This window comes from Phalaenopsis equestris, unplaced genomic scaffold, assembly GCF_001263595.1.
Source record: "Phalaenopsis equestris unplaced genomic scaffold, ASM126359v1 Scaffold000294, whole genome shotgun sequence".
NCBI lineage: Eukaryota > Viridiplantae > Streptophyta > Magnoliopsida > Asparagales > Orchidaceae > Phalaenopsis > Phalaenopsis equestris.
This window is the reverse complement of record NW_018164736.1, coordinates 24,845-37,784: the sequence shown is the minus strand read 5'-3', so window position 1 is coordinate 37,784 and position 12,940 is coordinate 24,845. Positions and strand designations below refer to the sequence as shown.

Here is a 12,940-nt window from a genome sequence, read left to right as displayed (position 1 = left end):
GTTGGTACAAAAAAATTAGCCCTTTATATTTCAACACATTTTCAATTTTTTAGTTAAGAGTTTATAATTATTTTATTTATTCTGCAGCCTCGTCCTGGAGTATCTTATATATAATATCATGGTATATCATTAGTACGTGAGATGCATGATGTAATTGATGACTGCATTGCTACGTACATGAGAGTGTGAGTAACTTTTGACTGCAGTTTTGATGTTATGCAGTAATTTGATATTGAAATGTGACTTTTTTTTAATCATGCAGACATGATTTTCTTGCAAATAAAGGTTTTGAGAGGGCAATTGACCGAGCCGGCCTCGAGGATGTATTGCTAAATGGGTGGTTAGAAAATGAACATGTCGATGTTTTTGCTGACATATTGCGTGAAAGAATTGTCAAGTCACCTAAATTATACAGGCCATACATCTTTGTAACGTCGCAATATTGGATAATTGCAATATTTAAATTTATTCATATATATTTTCATTGTAAACACAATTTAATTTATCATCTTATGCAAATGCATAAGAAATTAGATACCGTAATTTTCGTGAAATAAATCACAAACGAAAGTATAAAGCAAGCTCAAGTTATATTATTTTATATAATCCATAACGACCATTGAACTTTGTTGGTGGAAGAGGTAAAATTGAGAAAATGAAAATAGTATGACTCTCTGTCCAACAGTGTGTATAAGAATGTTGCCCGTCAAGTTGTAAATATATCACACAAATGTCACACAACAATAATATTCAATATCACAGAACTAACACTCTTCCTCTAATATATCATCCTGAGTAACAACATATCATGCATCTCTTATTGTCTCTCGGGCTCCAAGCCCTTCTGTATGTTTCATATGTACATGTAAATTCTCATTAATCTTGCTCTTCCTTTTCCCATCTCTGTACTTACTCTTTCAGCATGTTGCTTTCTCTTTATCAGCTTTTGTTTTTTCTAATATCTTAATAATAGTTGTTAGGGTATATAATGACTCTTCAACATTAGCCATTTGTTTATTCTTGATATAGATTCCTGTAAACTTAAACTTATTTGTTCCTGAACTTTCAACAGCTCAATTATTCCTTCAAGATCATTTATTTCTCTTCCATATGTTGCTTTTGGGGTTACATTGCTTGAAACAATTAGACCAACATATGCGATTTGGGTGATGGCGGTCCGACCGGAGTTTCACAACGAGCAGTAGGAGAAAGAGTCATAGCAGGGCTCGGTAGTCCATGGCCAGAGTTAGACAACAGGTAGAGCTCATCTTCCTTCAAGTCGATGGTGTCATGAACCTACGTTGAAAGTCACAATGCTTTACCTAAATTTAGTAAAGCAACATAGAAACATAACTTACCCTAAAAAAAATCTTATAACAAATAAATTTACTTAACTGTACATACTTGAACGCCCTAAATGCTTCATGAATCTGTGATGCTATCGACCCATGAATTATTGTCCACTTCAACATGCGTGTTCTAACTTCAAGTGCAACATGAGTAAAAAATATTGTGTGCTCGAAAACCAAAGCTGCGGATAACACATCAAAAACCTATTTGTCAGAAATAAAAAAAAATAAAACAATAAATTTAAAGGAAAAGTTTTAAATGTGAACAATATGAATTTACAGATAAAAGAAATATAAATCCGATTATATAATCAAGTGGCTGATTCTACCTTATTTTGATTGCAATAAAGTTCATTTGATCAATCATATAATTATAGATAGCAACAGACCGGTTAAATGAAGAGGATTGTACGTTCTCCCCAAATGCATAAAGCCCTAAGAGCACATTGAAATTGCTTGAGGAAAAGAATAAATTTGATAGTAAAAATTTAAGAAATAATTTCTTAAAGGTTGTGGAAGACTCTCCTGAAAACTTAGTCACATCTTTCTTTGTTGCTCTAGCATCTACACTAGATGAGGGAGTTTTCCTCTAACTAATTGATTCTCCTCTGTTGGGCATGCCTAACAATAGCTCAACATGGTCAGCGTGGAGTTTTACTATCTTCCCACCCATCATAAAGCTCTCTTGTCATTATTCCAAAATCACATGATATGTAGAGTCAACACATTATCTTGGGGATAGGGAGACATGTCAAAAAACTGACTAACATTTATTTCTCTTAAAAAAAATTATTGTTTCCTCAGGTACAATGTATCTAACAATATCGAGTGCACTCCTCACTACGGAAGGACAACATCTACAATTTAACGTTCTTGCGTTCATATACCTACAAAAGAAAACATAAGGAAATATTATTTTATAGATAACAATCTCCATCCATAATTTTAAAAATGACTCAAATGTTATTATTAAAAGTTTTTGTCATGTTACATATGTGTTATTGTAGTGTTAAATATGTGTTATTGAAGTGTTACATATGTGTTATATGAATGCACTAGTTCAGCTTTTGTTGTGTTACAGATGAGTTATTATGTGTTACTGTTGTGTTACGGTGGTGTTATCATTGTATAATTGTAGTGTTATATTGTGTTACTGTTAATTTATAATGGTGTTACTATTCTGTTATAATTGTTTATTGTTGTGGTATTCTTGTGTTACTGTTGTATTAATGTTGTGTTATCGTGTGTTATGAATGTGTTATCATTGTGTTATGATTGTGTTATGCTTGCGTTACACCTGTTATGCTTGCGTTATACCAGTAACACAACTATAACATAACAATAACACACTAAAACACACTATAACAGATATATAACACAACTATAACACAATTCTAATAACATAACACAACAATAATACAAAATAACACATCTATAACACCATTATATCAACACAACACAACAATAACACAGAGCAACACATTTATAACACACAATAACACATCTTTAACACACAATAACACAATTATAACACACAATAACATATTATAACACATCTATAACGCATCTCTAAAAATCATAACATAATAATAACACCTTTATAACACACAATATCACACAATAATACAACTACAACACCACTATAATACTACAATAACACAACTAAAACTTCAACTTTTATTTTAAAATAAACAATATAGTTTTAGGAGACCGCTAGGTTCTTCTTCGGCTCTCTTGCGACATTCCACTTTGTGTGCTACAATGAGAAAGAAAATAAATCACTAGTTGTTGCAATGAAATGACTAAGAAACGACATGACTAAGCACTAATATTTGGAATGAGTATTGCATAACCTACCTTCTGTTTCCAAGAGTCGAAACTGAATGGAGTACCACCATCAACCGTCCGAATGGAAAACCACTGTAGCCAAAGACAAACAGCCGTCCGAAGTGCCGAAAAAAGTCGGAAAAGCCAAAGAATCAAGAGGCCCGAAGCTAAAGGAGGAAGAAGCCAAATGCCGAAGGAGGAAGAAGCCCAATGCGAACCGACGAAAGGCTCCAAAAACGCCGAATCTAGCTTTTTGTCTTTTTTTAGATTTAATTTGGGCCGAGTTCACGATAAACACACATATTAAATTTCCAGCGTTAGATTCGGGTCGGGTCAAACTTCTTTTTTAATTTTTACGCGTTAGATTCGGGTCGGGTCAAGCTTCTTTTTTAATTTTTATATGCTGTGAGATCCATATTCACTTGTACTCCACTCATTGGACTCAAACAAGTCACACTTCGGAGTCATGAGACAATAAAACTTAAAATAAAAAATATTAAAAATCTGTTTCCGGGAATCTATATATCTTATTTAATTACTGTAACAAAATTCAGCAGCAACAGAACTGGGTGCACCATGGCTTCCTCTGCGAGCTTCGCCAGGTTTATTCATCGCTCATCTTCTTCCCCTAGCCTTAATTTCACTCATCTTCTTCGTCCTCTTCCTCATAATCTCGCCCTCTTACTATTCTTCTTTCCCGCCATTGCATCGTCATTCTTATTCCGGTGCTGTAGGGCTTCGGGAGAGGCATCGAATCAAATTAGCCTAAAATCCGTGAGGGAAACCCTCATCCGCCAGGAGGATTCCATCATTTTCAGCCTCATCGAGAGAGCTCGGCACCCGTACAACGCGCCAGCCTACGACAAGTCGTATTTGAAATCTTCTGGAAATTCGCTCGCTGAGATATTTGTAAAAGAGGCGGAGCATCTTCATGCCAAGGTGGATTTAATTCCTTCCATACGGATTCTCGTATTTGCACCTGCTATTTGATCCTGATTTCGAGAATTAGTTCGAGTAAAGCGGTTTTTTACATTGGCGGAATCCAGGCTTCTATTTTGAGTGTTATTTGGACTTTTATGCCTGTCAGCTATCTTTGAATATCAGATCATGCACTATCATATCTTTCTGTTGAGTTTCTTTCACCGTTGAGTAAATTCGTAATAATTAATGCTCTATTTGTAGATGTTCTGCGGCTCAATCAAGAACCATATCGAGTTTTAGCTTTAGCGTAGAATCTATTTCTTTGCCAGTATAACCAGCACAATCAACAGGGAACCATTTTAAATGCTATTGGATTGCCAAGTTACTTTTATTTCTTATCATGATTTAACTTCATCACTATCAGTTTAATATGCCCTTGTAGTGAATATGCAACTATCAATGACACTGCTGTTTTCCATCTGTTTGTCAGCTTTAGAAATCTCTGTTTATAGTTCATTGTAGAGGGCTTTGGAGTTGATCTTCGTTGAAGTTTATATGAACTTCTTAAAAAGTTAACTGTTGGATTTGAGGGGCACTTCTTCTTCTTTTTTTAACAGTTTTCCATCAATTCTAGCCTCTTTTTTGCTATTGCTGTTCATTGTATAAATATCCATGCCATCAACATTTATTTCCCATCCCTTCGTATAAACAGATGTTCTTCCTCACACTGTCCTATTAGATGCAAATGTAGTCACTTTTCTTGCTTTGATCATAAACCTAAAAAGTTTTAATAAGAAAATAACACCATTTTTTTTAATCCAAAGCGAACTATATCAGCGAGCTAATTGAGTATTGTTTGAAAGTTCTTGTCAATTTCATTGAGATGCTGAATTGAACCTCAAACAAAGTGAGATATTTTTAGTCTAGAGGTTGTGAAATGGTTTTTGAGTGTGTTGAACTAAATGATTGTGATGTGGTAGCCAATTAACTTGCCCCATTTGTTCCTAAAGGACGTATTTGAACATGGAAACAACATCTACACCATGTGGAAGTTATGGGCAAAAAGCCTACATATGTTCCGTGATCGACCAGACTATCATGCACTAGTTGTGCCCTTTTGAATGTTTAACTAGTTAATATTGTTATACATGCTTACAGATGATCGCCTTTTGTTATTTAGCATAATTTTTTGTTGTTGCATGCTTACATAATATAATCGCCTTTTGTTATTTAGCATAATTTTTTGTTGTTTTCTATGCTTGTATTTTTCCCCTTTGAGATTTTCCTTATTTATAGTAAAGGATAAGGGGCCGTATGCTATTATTCGTGTTAATTTTGTGTTTTTTATTCTATAATTTATTAAATATCAAATATTTATTGTTGATAAGTTTAAATGCATTCTATATAGTATCATTATGCATGGAATAAAGGGTTAAGTTTTAAGAAATCATCTTTTCTTAGGCTGGAAGATACCAAAACCCTGAGGAGGTTCCCTTTTTTACTGATGATTTGCCTTCACCTTTGATTCCTTCATATGATTACCCTCAGGCAAGTCTTCTCTGACTTTCTTTACCCTTCATAACAACTGGAAATCCAATCATAGCCCAAGTCTTAAAAATAGGTGCTCCATCCAACTGCTGCATCTGTGAATATAAACAAGACTATATGGGACATGTATTTCAATGAATTGCTTCCACTATTTACTGTTGAGGGTGATGACGGTAATTACGCATCAACGTTGGCATCGGACCTTGTATGCTTGCAGGTGATAAAACTGTCTTGTGATAGCCAATATTATTGTATATTGATGCATATTTTTGAGCGTAGGCCATATCAAGAAGGATCCATTACGGCAAATTTGTGGCAGAGGTTAAGTTTAGGGATGCACCGGTTGATTATAGCTCTGCAATTCATGATAAGGTACCTTCCTTTTTCTATTTACTTTTCACGCCAATTCATGTCTGCGAACGTGCATATGCATGTCAAAACCAACTGATCCTTTTTATTTTTGATGAATGTGATAGGCATGATTTTGTAGTAGCTAGAATTTGATGTTCTTTTATTTTAAGGTCAATGAATCCTGGGTAGTTAAAAAGTCATTGATAGCCAAATTAAGCATGATAGAAAGAAACGTGTTATGTTGAAGGTGCAGTTATTTATTGGATGCAGTGAATTGAAAGGATCATATTCTATGGTTTTCAACTTGTGACCTTTATTTTATGCCTCTCGTCACCCAGAGTAATCAAACATGGCCATCAACTTTTAATTTGAGAGAAGATCAATGATTATCATCATGGGCTTTATGCGTATTTTGTGACTTTTGTGAGTATTTTTCAATCTCCTTGTGTACCTTGCATGTATGATTTAAAATGATCAAAACAAGCGGGAATTGATGCCTTAGGCCATTATATAAGACCAATTTGTCCCTTGGAGATTCAGATTATATGAGCTGGATTTTATTTTCAAACCATTGTATTTATCATTTCTTATCTCATAAGGAAAATTTTATTTAGTTTCATTTATTCTAAAAATTAACTTTTTTATTAGAAAAATTGGGTATCTATTATTTTGGAATTAATTTTACATTATAGATTTTTTATTCTACATGCATTCATTTGTAAGGCAAGAAAATGTAGATTTTCCCATATATAATTTTTCTCTTGTTTCTGGACATTTACAGGAGGTGTACCTTGGTATATGCTTTTTGCTGATGATATCATTCTCGTAGATAAGACGAGAGAAGAAGCCTAGAAAAACTTGATTTACGGAGGTCTACATTGGGGGAAATATTTGCGTACGTAACACGCACGCAAAGCTGCGTGCGTAATAACCTAGCAATAACCTCCGCTTCGCGGTTATTAAATGATTATTGAAAGGTTATTGAAGTATTAATTCCAATAACTTATAACCCCGATACCCTAATAACCTTACAATAATCTTCTCGGGTTCTATTTAGATGTTATTCATAGGTTATTATGAGGGTATTGCAGGGTTAATAGAGTAAACACGCATAGTTGCGTGCGTATTACGTACGCAAATATTTCTCCTACATTGGAGTCTAAAAGCCTTCATTTGAGTAGAACTAAAATTGAGTACATGGACATAGTAGCTCTGGTGACAGAAGTGCAACTTTGGGTGATCAAATTATTAAAATGTGTGAACGATTTAGATATCTCCCATATGTTGTTCAAAGTGATGGTGATCTAGATGGGAATATTAATAGTACAATCAAGTTGGTTGGTTGAAGTGGAAGAATGCTTCGAGCCTCTTGTGTGATCAAAAATTAACGCTTAGACTGAAAGGAAAATTTTATAAGATGGTGGTGAGACCTGCAATGCTCTATGGTGTTGAATGTTGGACTTTAAAAGTGAAACATAATACTAAGTTAAGTGTTGCCGAGATGAGAATGATTAGGTGGATAAGTGGTTTTACACTTAGAGACAAAATGCGAAATGAATATATCCGTGATAGGGTTGGTGTAGCTCCAGTGACGGCCAAAATTAGAGAGAGTCGTCTTAGATGGTTGGTCACGTTTAACGTTAGCCATATGATGATCCAATTAGAAGAGTAGATGTTTTATATTCGACTTATGTTAAAAAAGGCAGAAGTAGACCTAAGAAGACTTGGGCTTATTGTATAAAAAATGATCTTAATTTATTAGAACTAAATGAAAATATGACACTAAATAGGACACAATGGAGAAAAAGGATTCATGTAGCCGACCCCAAGTCGTGGGATTAAGGCTTTGTTGTTGTTGTTGTATCTTTTTTTATCTTGTCCTTGTCATGATCATCATTCTCTTCCTCTGTTTCCTTGCTATGGAAACCATAAACATCAATTGTTCAACATTAAGAAGGATATAAGAACCTACCGTTCTACAAGATAACAAAGTGGAGAGCTAGGTAATAGTCAATAGACCATTTTAGTGCTTCAGATTATAGCGAGGAAAGCAATGTAAAAAATAAATTTTAGATTGAAAACTTGGAACATTTCAGGTTTGGATGGCAAAAGGAAAGTTTCTCTACTATCTTGAACTACGAGCTTTTTCTATAATCTTTATTTCTTTTGGAGAACTTCGAGTTTGGATCATTTTTTATCTGAGCCTAGGTTTTCTATTACGGGAAGGCCAATCCAATCAATGAAGAAGACAGGGTAGCAAATAGACGCACAATTGAAATCACATCCAATTGTCGAACATACTGTTATCCTCTTTGACCTCAATATTGTGATCTAAGAATCACCGTTGTCGCCAATTTTTATGTGAAAATTAAATTATTATAACTTCAACAAACATCATGTCTTTGGTCGTTTCAAAATTTGATGATCAAATCATGATCATAGATGATCGCATCGATCACATCCTGGATTTGATCCATTGATTTTAGTATGTAAACCATGGTGGTGTTTACTCTCTCCTTTTCTGTTTCTTTCTCTTGAACTTGATTTTTATCATACATCATAAACTGGCTCCAAAAGTGCCCCAAAGGTGTGCAATTTGATCTAAAAAAGAAAGTTGTAAATTGAAGTTGTTCCAGATGCGGTTGATGAATAGATGGGTAGCCTCCTTTTCAGTTAATCTTCTTGGATATGCCTTCTTACTAAACATTTCTAACATAACAAAAATGTAGTCATAACCTTTATCAGTCTATGTGACACTGAACAATCACAAGTAAGATGTTTTAAACATTAACTATCCATGAAAGCAAAAAAAAAAAAAAAAAAAACATGTACATATTTTTCTTTCTCGAAATGTTGACTTGGTTGTGTAGAAGCCTGGAAAGCTAACCGACTGCAGGAAACGGATGTGGAAGGGTAGAATTCCTGCATAGGAAAGCCCTACCAGAAGCCTAGTTGATCTTTCCTACTACCATCTTTCGTGCACATATTAGAAGTGTAGGCTATGCGTTAGCCCTTTCTTGCCCCAATAAATGCATGTGTAAATCCTTGGACTTCTCTTGGTCAATGTGTGAACAAATTTTTGCATCATGAATCAAGGTTTCTTGGACGGGCTCGACAGCAAACCTGCAGCAACAAACTTCTAATTTCTGGAACTGAGAGGTGGCTGAAACACGGAAAGCCACAAAAGGAAGCCTGAAAGGTCTCTGGTAAACTAATCTTGGCGAGGAAGATAACCCCATTATGGTTGCTAATTATGCATTAATGTGTTCTGCTACTGTTTTGAACTTCTTGCTGCTGGAATTTGGGTAGACAGCCATATGAAATGCAGAAAAGGGGTTCAAGAATGCTATGGAGGAGAAATAGAAGCTTGGTAGAATGACTTTGGCGAAATCCCAGACTTCACTACGATCCCCTCCCCTTCTCACCTCTCCCAACTCGGGGAATCCACCCCAAAACAGGCAAATATTTTACATACGGAGTCCGGACGTAGTAGAGCTAAGTCCGGACTCCAATCCCACGAAACCAAGTGTATTGGAGTAGGTCCTTTTTTTAAAAAATAAAAATTTATGAGTCAAAATAAAAATATTTTTTTAAAATTTTGTATACCTGTAATAACCTTATTGGAGTTCGGACGTAAAACTACGTCCGGACTCTGTATGTAAAATTTGCTGCCAAAACAGAGAATCCTCCCTTCAACTCAGAAAACTAGAAATAAACCTCTCCAAAAGAATCCCCATTCCCTCCAAATAAAGGCCAATTTATAAGCAAGCTATCCCAAATAACTCTTAGCCCTTTAATTACAAAGATACCCTTGAGAAGGAATAAAAGAAAAGATGTTCTCTAATTAATTATGAAAAGACCCCTCCCAACATTATGTTATATTTTCAAAAAGATTGAGTTTATTTCATGTCCAATAGTTGTTTTTTTGAATGTAAAAGTAGAGAGACAATCTTACCGTTGCATTTTAGTGATTTACTAAACTCTAGGGGACCGTTTAGGATCATTTTTATTTTTTATTTTTTGTTTTGTTCATATTTTAATTTGAAATAAAATATGTTTGGTTTCAATAGTTGTTTTTAAAACGCTTAAAACAAACACAAGTTGTTTTGAGTGGTTACAATAGAAAATAAAAGCATGTAAAAATACTAAACAAACACTTTTTTTAAAACAAAAGAAAAAAAAAGAATGATGTCAAACGGGTCCTAAATTTTATAGCAACTCAAATAGAACAAATAATTCCACTGCATTTAATTTACAAGCTACCAAATAATTCAAAATACCCACAACCAAATAGCTCTTATATTTACTCCAACAATTTATTGTTCCATTTAAATGCAGGACAAGGATACATTGATGAGAATGCTTACATTTGAAAGGGTGGAAGAGATGGTTAAGCGCAGGGTTGAACAGAAAGCCATGGTTTTTGGGCAGGAGGTGACAATGGAGGATGAGAAGGACGGCATTGTGGATTACAAGGTAAACCCTTCTGTAGTCTCTCGCCTCTACGGAGATTGGATCATTCCTCTAACCAAGCTCGTCGAAGTTGATTATCTCCTTCGTCGACTCGAATAATTGCGTTGCATTATGCACTGCTTCATCTATTTATCTATGCTTTTGTGATTGAAAAATATTTTGCTGGTGAAATAATGTTGTGTAAAACATAATTATTATTTGTTGATTGACTTCTTTGTACCTTGTTAATATCATCGTGTTATATTATAGGAGAAAAGTTTGGTCATTGTATCATTGTATGTTTATTTAGATTTTAGGGGCATTTTCACACATACCAATCAATTCCTATGCATTTACATTTCTGACATGTAAACTTTACTTTTTTTTTAGTATCATATCAAAAATACCACTACTTCAACTTTTAAAAGGTGGAATATAGCTTTTCATGCACATAGATAAGATGACATATATGTAAAAAATGAAAGTTTAGGTGTTAGATATGTAAATGCATAGGAATTAATTAGGTGGTATGCATGCAAATATTTTTAGATCTTATAGGGATTGGATTTACTTTCAGATAAGTGCAATATACATGTGATCAATTAAACTTCATATCACTGTCGTCTTAAAGCAATTACATTTCTTTTATCCATTCTTTTTTCACTTGGTCTGTTTGGGGCAGCTGTAGCTTATTTAATAATCTACTGATAAGTTGATTAAATATAATCTGCTGATAAGTTAGGTGCGATATTATTACAAATTTTTATTTTTTTAGAAAAGTCAGACCATTGCCAATAACCTCCCACCACACCTAGATAGTTGCAGTGTGAAATCGCAGTTTTCTGCGTTTTGAAAACGCATAAGCTGCCAAAACACAGTTTACCCAAACAGGTTAGATGCGTTTCAAAATGCCACTGCACCAAATAAACTGCCCCAAACGGGCTCTTAGTCCAATTCAATCATCCATTCCTGTTTCTATCCTTTTTGCAAATATTTTGATCCATAGTTAAAAACACACTGATGGTATAATTGTAATTATTTGTCACGATCAAGGCAAGAACCAGTTCATTTTTATTTTAGGGAAATTTACATACATACCACACAATTCCTATGTATTTACATATCTAACAACAATAGTTTGTTATTTACATTTATAACACTTCATTGTCATATATGAAAATGTTATTCTATTTTAGAAAGGTTAATAATAATAATATTTTTAATTTGATATCAAATATCTGAGTGTTGTGTATGTAAATATGAAAGTTTCGGTGCTAGAGTTGTAAATACGTAAGATTCGTGTGGTATACATGTAAATGCCTCCTTTTTAAATGAGAGAAACATGAATTTGATGGAGGAGATATTTGATATTTTTATTAATTGAGCCCGTGCAATCCCACGTTTCAGACAATTTTATCGATGTTAAGTTCATTTTTAATAGAGAAAATAATACTTTGCGGGAGCAGAACCAGTTTATGTCCAACTTCTCCCTTGATATATATATATTTTTTTATATAGGTAGTAAATTTTATTTTTTTTTTTTAGTTCAGATAATTTTTTAAATAATTTATTTAGGGCCCGTTTGGGGGCGGAGGTGCGTTATTTTGTTTTGTTTGATTAAATTGCATTTTGAAAAGCTGATGTTGAAATCTGTGTTTTTTCACTGATCCTGGCTAGGTGCGATGGTAGCTTTCTAGTTGGGATCCGACGTTTTCAAGAATAAAAAAATTTATAATTGCCAACATGATTTTTTGATCATTATATTATTTTTCAGCAGCTTCAAAATTGATTTTTAATAAGTTTCAGTTGTCTCAAACAAATAATTAGTAATTTTTTTAAATATATTTTTTCAATCATAATTTTCATTTTTCTTTCTCAAAAGTAAAATTTAATTTAATTTAAGAAAAATAAAGATAATTTGTACAAAATTTTCTTTTTAAATAGAATTTTTTTCTTAAATTTTTCCCACCATAAAAAAGCATTAGAAGTTTTATCTCGAACATATGAAGAGTTTGTTTAATGGCTTTATAGGCCTAAATTAATAAGTAAATGTATGATTATATTTTGTTTATGATTATTCATTCCATTTAGGTATAATCTAAAGTTCATTTTAACTTTTAGGATAAATGATTGTTTATTACACCGTTCTAATTATATTAAAGTTTTTATTATGTCTATAACATCTAAATTTTGCTTTATACATTTAACCAACAAAAATTTTCATATCACATGAAAAGCATCACTATTTTAATTTTTAAAAAGTGAAATGACTCTATTTCATGCATAAGTAAGGTGACATATGTAAAAGTTAAAGTTTAGGTGTTAGATATGTAAATTCATAAGAATTGAATGGTATGTGTGCAAATCTTCCATCTATTACCTATGAGCTATTTGCAACTTTGATTTGGAGAATAATGAGCCTAAATAAAAATATATAGTTTTTTAGATATTATATTTAAATTATATATATATATATATATATATGGACTATT

At 33.3% G+C, this 12,940-nt stretch overlaps 1 protein-coding gene across 2 annotated transcripts; it reads left to right on the top strand.

The window, feature by feature from the left end:
- The first annotated feature begins 3,706 nt into the window (after positions 1-3,706).
- On the top strand, positions 3,707-10,697 carry LOC110025180 (chorismate mutase 2-like). 2 transcript variants are annotated; one of them, XM_020725491.1, is made up of 6 exons: positions 3,707-3,778; positions 3,911-4,115; positions 5,559-5,645; positions 5,719-5,850; positions 5,925-6,017; positions 10,335-10,697. In XM_020725491.1, exons 1-6 carry the CDS (start codon positions 3,753-3,755, stop codon positions 10,566-10,568), a joined length of 777 nt encoding a protein of 258 aa, XP_020581150.1. In that variant the 5' UTR covers positions 3,707-3,752; the 3' UTR covers positions 10,569-10,697. The 2 variants fall into 2 exon arrangements, with proteins under 2 accessions (XP_020581150.1, XP_020581149.1); XM_020725490.1 differs by having other exon boundaries at positions 5,719-5,862.
- Positions 10,698-12,940: the final 2,243 nt, after the last annotated feature.

Bases quoted from the DNA above. Each gene is read 5' to 3' on its own strand.
- LOC110025180 (XM_020725490.1), top strand. From the start codon at position 3,753: ATGGCTTCCTCTGCGAGCTTCGCCAG. The intron at 5,646-5,718 runs GCAAGTCTTCTC...TCTTAAAAATAG, and splicing joins CTTCATATGATTACCCTCAG to GTGCTCCATCCAACTGCTGC. The intron at 6,018-10,334 runs GTACCTTCCTTT...ATTTAAATGCAG, and splicing joins GCTCTGCAATTCATGATAAG to GACAAGGATACATTGATGAG.